Here is a 10,222-nt window from a genome sequence, read left to right on the forward strand (position 1 = left end):
GGCTGTGGGGAGACTTTAGAGCAGCTCCCAGTGCTGAAAGGGGCTCCAGGCAAGCTGAGGGGCTCTCAATCAGGGAGTGAAGGGATAGGGCAAGGGGGAATAGTTTTGGGATAAAAAAGCAGACATTGAGATGAAATATAACAAGAAATCCCACGATACGGTTGCCTTTCTGGGACTCTTCTCATAAAGCATACAGAACAGCGGACAGCTGCTTTTTAAACTACAGAACACAGTATTTTGCTCTGCTTCAAGCAGGAAAGCTGCAAGCCAGCCGTGTTTGACCTCCTCATTGAACACTGTAATTTGTAACCACAGGGGAGGGCGAACGGGAAACCGCAGGGTGTTTTCCATCCATAGGGTTGGCCAGAGCTGGTTGCAAAACAGCAAGTGGAAACAGGCAATTGATTTGAGCCTTAGGATGTGATTGCACTGTTAAATCCAGCACGTGGAAGTGAGGAACAGGCTTGTCCAGAGCTCTGCGTGTGTATCCTGCACGAGGAATAGTTGCTCTGGTTAACTTCAGGTGTCTAACTCCAGCATCCTAAGTGGTGGGTGCTCGCAACCCAGAAAGGCAACCATATCCTGGGATTTCTTGTAATTTTTCATCTCAATCTCCCCTTTTTCAGCTCAGAACCATTCTCCCTTGCCCTATCCCTTCACTCCCTGATCAAGAGCCCCTCCTCAGCTTGCCTGGAGCCCCTTTCTGTACTGGAAGCTGCTCTAAAGTCTCCTCGCTGCCTTCTCTTCTCCAGGCTGAATAACCCAAATTCCCTCAGCCTGTCCTTGGATGGGAGGTGCTCCAGCTCTCAGATCATCTTTGTGAATTCCTCTGGATTCATTCTAACAGCTCCATGCCCTCCTTGTGCTCAGGACTCCAGAACTGGACACAGGGCTCCAGGTGGGTCTCACCAGAGCGGAGCTGAGGAGCAGAATCCCCTCCCTCCCTGCTGGTCCCACTGCTTCGGATGCAGCCCAGGACACGATTTCTGGGCTATGAGCGCATATTGCCAGCTGACGTTGAGCTCCTCATCCCCCAGCACCCCAAATCCTTCTCTTTAAGGCTGCACCCAATCCATTCTCCACCCAGCCTGGATCTGTGCTTGGGTTTGCCCCAACTCAGGTGCTGGACCTTGGGAGGACAAGAGGAGTGGGCTGTGTGCAGGCTTGGAAACCTCAAACACCTTTTTCCTACCTGTTTAAGCAGAGCAAACACCTCGCAGGAGCAACATTGTACATCTGCATCAATGTGTTCCCACCAGCATCTCCCGCATCACCTCTGCGCTCACTTCTTTGGAAGCACATTTTAAATTTATGGAGTGTCTTCACCCAGGGAATTTCTCAGGGATGAGCAGTCCAGCAGCATCCTCCCACCCACCACAGAAGCTTTGCTGCCTCATCCCTGCTGGTTCTGTTTAAGCAGAGCAGTTGTTACAATAAATAACATCAGCCTACAGTGATTTATTCTTTTTCTTTCGCTTTTTAAACAAATCAAGGCAGCAGTGCCGTGTTTTACTGCTGTTACATTTGTTTTTCAGAAAGGCTTTTGGTAACTCAGCGCATGAGTTATCGACCTCCCCTCCAAAAACACCAAGGCGCATGTGATGAGAACCATCAGAAAGGGATCAGGAACTGCCTTGGGGGAAGGAAAAATTTCACTCTGGGCAGCAGCAAAGCTCGAATCAATAGCTTGACACAAAAGCAGCAGCACTGCTCCCTGCAGTAACCTCTCCCCATCAAGCAGGTTCCAGGCAAGAAGTAAATGCGTAAGTAAAAACTGACTTTTTATCACTGGAAACAGCTTTTTAGTGGAATAAATCACTCCTTGCAGACCAAGAGGAGCTGCTGAGCTGTTTCCTTGGAAGAGGGAGCACACATTCAGTCCCAAGAGCCCAGGCAAGTGATCTCCTGTATTTATCCAAGGCTTTGCTTCTTCCCTGCACAATTGCTCAGCTTCCCAAAGCCAGGACTCCCAGCTGCCACTACAAGAATCATAGAATCCTAGAATCACCAGGTTGGAAGAGACCCACTGGATCACCGAGTCCAACCGTTCCCAGCAATCGCTAAACCATGTCCCTCAGCACCTCGTCCACCCGTCCCTTAAACCCCTCCAGGGAAGGGGACTCAACCCCCTCCCTGGGCAGCCTCTGACAGGGACCAAGGACCCTTTCTGGGAAAATTTTTTTCCTAATGTCCAGCCTAAACCTCCCCTGGTGGAGCTTGAGGCCATTCCCTCTCGTCCTGTCCCCTGTCACTTGGGAGAAGAAGCAAGCTCAGGATGCATCCTGTCCACTTGAACCTCACCATCTGCAGGTCAGAGCCCTCCTTGGTCCCACAGGCTTCGATCATGTCCTCAACCGCCCCTTCCCACCTGAACTTAGCATCATTCCAAGCCTCTACAAGCTCCCCAGCACCATCTTCTGTTCTTGCCTTGCTCACCTTTTTAACAAGCCCAATAGAGCAGCGTCTACCTTTCCACAAGACCCTTTTCCCATGTCATCCACCACAGCAAACCCTGCAGAGACTCCGAGCAAGCAAAGCCCTTGAAGAGCTCTTGGAGAAGGTGTCACCCAGTGCCACAATTCCAAAAATAATCAACACATGGCGCAGGATCACTGCTAACGATCAGTAAGGTAATAAATAGTCTTGAAACTCAAAGTCTGACAACACTACCCCAAAGCAAACTCCTCCAGAAACACCACATGGTGGTACCAGAGCACCACAGATCCACCAACACCCTTAGGGTTGCAATTAGCAACCCATCAGGGTAATGAACATGGATCTCTCCCACCATCCTAGTGTTAATCAGCCACAACATAAGAAAAGCCAAAAGGACCAGAGCCACTAGGAGGAAATAAATGCAAAGCCAGACTGGGGGATGTTCTTGTCGTTCTTGATAGGAATGGTTGGACTCGATGATCCAGTGGGTCTCTTCCAACCTGGTTATTCTATGATTCTCCTGCCACCTTGTGGGGAAGAGAAGAGAACAAGAAGAAGTTTCTACCACAGCGACGCTCCCCAAGGCTCGTTAGTCATTTCAAACAGCTTCTTCAATGCCAATTGACAGCTTGGTTTGTCCAGAGGAACCAGATTGTCAGGTGGCGCTTCAGCATGCTCATCTCTGAAAAGTCTCTCCATCAGGGTGCCACCTCTCCCACCTCTCAAGGTTCCCCTGAGTCCATCCCTTCCACCCAGCATGTCAACCACGTCACCCAGCTTGGTGTCATCAGCAAACTTGCTGCGAGTGCCCTCACTCCCACTGTCCATGTCTAACATCTTTGTCTCAGACTGAAGAAACTCAAGAAACAAAATGTATTTCCTCTTCCTAAAGGGTTTTGAGAAGAAAGCAAATCATTTGAAGTCAAATATGAGTGAAATAATTTGTTTTAACCAAAACAACAGGGCTAAAGTCAGCACAGTTTTGAATCACCATCATGAACAGCATCGGTCTTCAAAGCTGGGCTGAAAAAAGTGGATTTTGGCTAAACCAAAGCCAAACGCACTGAGTTCAGTGGGAATGCAGCTCAAATAAATGACAGTCAAATAATTCACAGCTGGAAAACAAAGGGCACCATCAGCTCTGTTCTTCAGGCAGCCTCTGGAAGATGCTTAGTGGAATAGAGGAGCCACACGGAGTGTGAAACCTCCCGATTCACTGAATAAAGCCACTAAAAGCAGACAGGAACCTCTGAATCAATTAAAATCAGTGCTAATGTTCATTAACCCAATCAACCACACATACTGCTCCGGCCGACTTCCCTGAGAAATGCTGCTCTGCTCCCAGGGCCAGGACCAGGGCCATGGGATGGGGCACAGTGGAGTTGGGAGCACTGGGATGGGAGCTACAGCAGGACCGGGACAGAGTCACTGGACACAGTTTCTCAGAGCATTCTGCTTCAGAACATCTCAGCCTCTGGAATGGACAGGCAAACGCTCTCCAGGGTGGAAAACTGGTTGGCTGGAGGGCCCATAGAGTGGTGGGAAACGGAGTTAACTCCAGCTGGAGGCCAGTGACAAGTGAGGTTCCCCAGGGCTCAGTGCTGGGTCCAGCCCTGTTCAATGTCTTTATCAATGACCTGGATGAAGGCATCGAGTGCACCCTTAGCAAGTTTGCAGATGACAGTGAGCTGGGTGGAATCTGGATCTGCTGGAGGGTGGGGAGGCTCCAAAGAGATCTGAACAGGCCGGATCCATGGGCTGAGACCAACGGGATGAGGTTTAACAAGGCCAAATGCCGGGTCCTGCACTTGGGGCACAACAACCCTGAGCAGCTCCAGACTAGGAGAAGTCTGGCTCGAAAGTGCCTGGAGGAGAAGGACCTGGGGGCGTTGGTTGACAGCGACTGACCATGAGCCAGCAGTGGCCCAGGTGGCCAAGAAGGCCAATGGCATCTTGGCTTGGATCAGAAATGGCGTGGCCAGCAGGTCCAGGGAGGTTCTTCTCCCTCTGGACTCGGCCCTGGTGAGACCGCTCCTCGAATCCTGGGGTCAGTTCTGGGCCCCTCACCACAAGAAGGATGTTGAGGCTCTGGAGCGAGTCCAGAGAAGAGCAACGAAGCTGGTGAGGGGGCTGGAGAACAAGAGGAGCGTCTGAGAGAGCTGGGGGTGTTTATCCTGGAGAAGAGGAGGCTGAGGGGAGACCTCATTGCTCTCTCCAACTCCCTGAAAGGAGGTTGTGGAGAGGAGGGAGCTGGGCTCTTCTCCCAAGGGACAGGGGACAGGACGAGAGGGAATGGCCTCAAGCTCCACCAGGGGAGGGTCAGGATCAACATTAGGAAAAAATATTTCACAGAAAGGGTACCTGGGCACTGGCAGAGGCTGCCCAGGGAGGGGGTTGAGTCCCCGTCCCTGGAGGGGTTTAAGGGACAGGTGGACAAGGTGCTGGGGGACATGGTTTAGCGATTGATGGGAATGGTTGGACTCAATGATCCTGTGGGTCTCTTCCAACCTGGTGATTCTGAGTCACTGGGATGGAGTCCCCGCGGCAGGGAGCCTGGCTCTTACCTGTCACCTCTCCGCTGCTGAGTCAGGGATGAGACCCCGCCTCCCCCACTCGTTTCAATAGCCCAGGTGGCACTGGGCCACACCCCCTCACCTGCATACACCCCAGACAAGACCACGCCCCCTCATTAGCATCAGCTCTCATTTGCATCCACTCCTATGCAGTGAGGCTATGCCCCGCATTTGCATACATTCATGGACTGTTAAGCCAAATCCCCCGTAATTAGCACAAACTCCCCAGTCTAAAGGATTCCCAGCTTCAAAGCTAGAGTTCCTCAGGAACCAAAACATGGAATTTTATGGGGAAAAACACAATGCCAGCTCTCCCCACAGGGCTGATCCCTGCTGTCCCACCACCCTTGCTGCTTTCTCTTCCATCCAGGTCCCACCTCACCACCCTCTTCGCCCTTACCCCTCCCGCATCCGACTGGTGCCCATGAAAAAAACCTCTATGAAACAGCAATTTTAGGGACACTGGTACAGTTCCAATGGTTTGAACCATGAGAGCTCCTGACATGCAGGTCCACTGGATCCCCCAGGAGCCACGAATTCTCTCCCAGGAGCCACGAATTCTCTCCCAGGAGCCACGAATTCTCTCCCAGGAGCCACGAATTCTCTCCCAGGAGCCACGAATTCTCTCCCAGGAGCCACGAATTCTCTCCCAGGAGCCACGAATTCTCTCCCAGGAGCCACGAATTCCGTTCCCTCCTTTCTCCTTTCCCACACTTGTTCCACCTCCACTTTCCACGCCAGCTGATGCCCTGTTTGGTTTCTCCACTCCAGTCACAAAACCAGGAGATGGGATTTTCCACAAAGTGCCATTCCTTCCCTCTGAAAAGAACCTTGGAAGAGGCAGAGTTGACAAAATCTTTTATGTACAGACATCAAGCCATTTCTCTGTCTCCCCTGGGAGAGGAATAAAGGGATACAACCATTGGACACCAAAGCAAAGCTCACCCTTGGGAACGTCAGTGTATTTGTCTTTGTCAAAGCAAGCAACAAGAACCATTACCAAGCTATCGAAGAGTTACAGGGCTTTGGACGGCAGCCTCTCCCACAGCGTTCTGCTGAGGATTTACCTGGGATAAAGAATTGCTCCAGTTCCACTCACAATGTCACCTGAGCCACCCAGAGCTCAGACTCTCTTCTCTATGAACGCCGTGTGCTGGCCCTGGAGGTAGCTCACGATCTTCTCCTCTATCTCCATGCCTTGCGCTATCTCCTCCTCTGACAGCGACAAGGGAGTCTGTGAGTCTTTGGTTACAATAATAACCGAGGTTCTCCGTGAATCCAGGACATTTGCCACCACCACCTGGTGCCGGTATTTCTCCAGAGCCTGCCGTGATTTATCAATTAAGACCAAGGGATCTGTCTCCAGTTTAAAAGAAATCACAAACGCCTCCGGGGCCCATTCTTTGACAAGAGGAGAGAGCATTTTTGGCACCATCTTCATCGTGATCTGCATTGTGGAAAGACAGCAGAGAGAAGGTCCAGCACAAACATTATGATGCGTTTTAATAAGAGACAGAGGTAATTCTAGGGAAATTCCAGCTTCACTTCACATTATATTTACACTGGGAAGTTTTCCAAGGCAGCATTTGGTCAGATCCGACCAAACAAGGTTATAATGTCACTGTAAAATTAAACTGAACTCTTAGTCTGGTATAAGGAATGAGCAGGGTGCTTTCAAATGATGTAACTCATAAACATGCTGTTATTTAAGAGCTAAAACCCACTTGGGGAATATAAACACGGGCAGAGGAAGACAAAAAACTGATTACAACTGCAGAGTCGTGGCTGCCCCATTGTTGAAGGGGTTCAAGGCCAGGTTGGATGGGGCTTGGGGCCCCTGATCCAGTGGGAGGTGTCCATGGGACTGGATGGGCTTTGAGGTCCCTTCCAACCCAAACCATTCCTTGACTCTCCAATTTTTAAGTCCAAGTTTTCAACCCTCCAAAATCCAGGCAGCTCGTTGAATCCTACCCCTTGTTCCTAGCAAATCTTTAAGGCACACAAGGCATAAATATGCTAAAACATGGAGAAAAAAAAGCAGGAGTCTCTTTTCCAGCTTCCTGACCTCCGAGTCTGCCACTGTGAATCAGGCTGGGTCTCTTCCAACCTGGTTATTCTATGATTCGTCTTTCCTATCCTAATGAGGAAAAAAGTCTGCTCATCCTCTTCATCCCACTCTAAACACAAACGTCTTCAAGCTAAAGCAGAACCCATCCTGCCTCTTGCTCTCCCCAAGGGAGAAGGATAAAGTGAGGCAACTCCACTATTTCCGTGGGTTTCTGCCCCTATGGAAATGCACCTTCCCATTTCCAGTGAACACACCAGGTTTCTCAGCCAGCAATTGTTGTTTTTCAGCCTTTCCCAGGTCTCATTCCCTGGCAGCCGTAATCCCAGCAGGACCCTGGAGGAGGCAGAGCTGCAGGGGGGGCCTCACCTGCAGGGGCCCCTCCTTGGACTGGATCTTGTGCTCCGGCATCTCCGAGGCGGGGATGTAGAAATCCGACACGGCAGCTGCCAGGTAAAACATGACGCTGGAACCTACAGGGAAGCAAAATTGCGGTCTGGCACGTACAGAGCAGCTGGGCACAGGGAGCCCTGGGATGGACCAGAGCCAGCTGGGCTACCCTCACACCAGCTCGGGGCCCAGGGATCCCTCAGAACTCCTCCATCACTGACCCACACACCAGGGGCCCCACAGACCTTGTCATCTACCAGTGCTGCCTCGGTGCCCCACACCAAGCCCCCTGAGACCACCCACACCCTCAGGCCGGGCTGCTGGAGCTCCCATAGGCTCCCTTGTCCCCTCTCATCAAAGTCTCATGGTCCCTAGGGCCAACTCATCCCTTTGTGCCAGGGCCCTGGGGCCACCTCCTTTTCTCTCACACCTGGGTCTTGGGTCGCATCCCCCAACACTCCCTGTCCCCTCATGCTCAAACTCCAGGTCCCTTCCCCATCCCCTACACACCTGGGACACAAATACACAGAGAGCTCCCTGCTCCCCGACCCCTGGGCTCTGGCACCCCCTCAGAACTCCCCATTCAGAGAATCACCAGGTTGGAAAGGACCCACAGGATCATCGAGTCCAACCATTCCTATCCAACACTAAACCATGTCCCTCAGCACCTCGTCCACACGTCCCTTAAACCCCTCCAGGGAAGGGGACTCAACTGCTCCCTGGGCAGCCTCTGACAGTGCCCAATCACCCTTTCTATGAAATACTTTTTCCTAATGTCCGGGCTAAACCTCCCCTGGTGGAGCTTGAGGCCATTCCCTCTCGTCCTGTCACTTGGGAGAAGAGCCCAGCTCCCTCCTCTCCACAACCTCCTTTCAGGCAGTTGGAGAGAGCAATGAGGTCTCCCCTCAGCCTCCTCTTCTCCAGGATAAACCCCCCCAGCTCTCTCAGACGCTCCTCTTCTTCTCCAGCCCCCTCCCCAATTTCGTTGCTCTTCTCCGGACTCGCTCCAGAGCCTCAACATCCTTCTGGTGGTGAGGGGCCCACAACTGACCCCAGGGCTGCCCCCTGCCCTCGGTCCCCTCAGGTCTGAGCCCCAGCCCCACCTTCATCCCCGAGGGTCCCCTGTCCCCTCACACCCAGGGCCCTGAGTCACGTGTCCCCCATCCCCTCATTCCCTGATCCTGGGACCCATTTATCCTCTTCACTCCCCTTCACCTCACACCTCGATCCCGTGACCCCCCTTTCCGCGTACCGAAGGGCGCCAGGGCGCGGGCGGCGGCTCGCAGCAGCGCCAAGTACTCGGTGAGGCCGGTGAACTCGATGGCCAGCAGGGCCCCGTCCTCGCTAGCCCGCCGGTAATCCCGGAGAGCCGGCAGCAGGCCGGGGAGAGCGGCAGGGTCGGCGGTGACGGCCGGGGGAGGCCCGGGGCTGAGGCGGAGGGCGTCGAGCAGGGCCGGCCCGTGGGGCGGGAGGGCCCTGGCCCAGGGGAACACGGAGCGGGCCCGGTACAGGAAGCAGACGCCGTAACCGGCGCTCACCAAGCGCTCGGCGGAGGCGGCGCCGCGCCGCCCGCTGCTGAAATTCTCCAAGAAGCGGACGGCGCGGGCTTCCAGCGCCACCTGCGTCCCACCCGACGTCACCAGCGCCACGCGCCGCCCCCGAGCCGCCTGCGCCGCCGCCCAGGCCCGCACTCGCTCCTCCGCCGCTGCCTCCGCGGCCACGTACTCCTCCATGCCCGCTTCCTTCCTTATCCCCCGACCCCGCCCCCTTCCTTCCGGTCACCACTTCCGGTCTCTTCGCCCCGCCCACTCCTGTCCGGTCAGCCAATCCGCTCCGTTTCTCGCCTCTTGGCCCCGCCCCCTCCGCCCCATTCTGCCAATCCGCTCCGCCCCTTAGAATCAGAATCACGGAATCGCCAGGTTATTAAGGACTCACCGGATCATCAAGTCCAGCCATTCCCATCAATCACTAACCCATGTCCCTCAGCACCTCATCCACCCGTCCCTTAAACCCCTCCAGGGAAGGGGACTCAACCCCCTCCCTGGGCAGCCTCTGACAGGGACCAATGACCCTTTCTGTGAAATATTTTTTCCTAATGTCCAGCCTGAACCTCCCCTGGTGGAGCCTGAGGCCATTCCCTCTCGTCCTGTCCCTTGGGAGAAGAGCCCAGCTCCCTCCTCTCCACAACCTCCTTTCAGGCAGTTGGAGAGAGCAATGAGGTCTCCCCTCAGCCTCCTCTTCTCCAGGATAAACACCCCCAGCTCTCTCAGCTGCTCCTCTTGTTCTCCAGACCCCTCACCAGCTTCGTTGCTCTTCTCTGGACTCGCTCCAGAGCCTCAACATCCTTCTCGTGGTGAGGGGCCCAGAACTGACCCCAGGATTCCAGGAGCGGTCTCACCAGTGCTGAGTCCAGAGGGAGAAGAACCTCCCTGGACCTGCTGGCCATGCCGTGTCTGATCCAAGCCAAGATGCCCTTGGCCTTCTTGGCCACCTGGGCCACTGCTGGCTCATGTTCAGTCGCTGTCACCAACACCCCCAGGTCCTTCTCCTCCAGGCACTTTCCAGCCAGACTTCTCCTAGTCTGGAGCTGCTCAGGGTTGTTGTGCCCCAAGTGCAGGACCCGACATTTGGCCTTGTTGAACCTCACCCCGTTGGTCTCAGCCCATGGATCCAGCCTGTTCAGATCCCTTTGCAGCCTCCCGACCCTCCAGCAGGTCCCGCTTCCACCCTTCTCCCCAATAGGCCCCACCCCCCTGAC

The 10,222-nt window shown here is 54.1% G+C and overlaps 1 protein-coding gene across 1 annotated transcript; it reads right to left on the reverse strand.

Annotated features, from left to right (window-relative positions):
- Nucleotides 1-5,950: 5,950 nt before the first annotated feature.
- PPCS (phosphopantothenoylcysteine synthetase) lies at nucleotides 5,951-9,208 on the reverse strand. The gene is made up of 3 exons (XM_069874971.1): nucleotides 8,717-9,208; nucleotides 7,444-7,547; nucleotides 5,951-6,456 (listed from the first exon to the last, which is right to left on the reverse strand). The coding sequence occupies exons 1-3, from the start codon at nucleotides 9,195-9,197 to the stop codon at nucleotides 6,133-6,135; spliced, it is 909 nt and encodes a 302-aa protein (XP_069731072.1). The 5' UTR covers nucleotides 9,198-9,208; the 3' UTR covers nucleotides 5,951-6,132.
- Between the last annotated feature and the right edge of the window lie 1,014 nt (nucleotides 9,209-10,222).

Source organism: Phaenicophaeus curvirostris, chromosome 22, assembly GCF_032191515.1.
Source record: "Phaenicophaeus curvirostris isolate KB17595 chromosome 22, BPBGC_Pcur_1.0, whole genome shotgun sequence".
Classification (NCBI taxonomy): Eukaryota; Metazoa; Chordata; class Aves; order Cuculiformes; family Cuculidae; genus Phaenicophaeus; species Phaenicophaeus curvirostris.

Excerpts from the sequence above, each read along its gene's own strand:
- PPCS (XM_069874971.1), bottom strand. The coding sequence starts at position 9,197 with ATGGAGGAGTACGTGGCCGCGGAGGCAGCGGCGGAGGAGCGAGTGCGG. Across the intron at positions 7,548-8,716 it reads CCGCGCCCTGGCGCCCTTCG|GTTCCAGCGTCATGTTTTAC; the intron begins GTACGCGGAAAG and ends GCTTCCCTGTAG. Across the intron at positions 6,457-7,443 it reads CCAAGGAGGGGCCCCTGCAG|ATCACGATGAAGATGGTGCC; the intron begins GTGAGGCCCCCC and ends TCCACAATGCAG.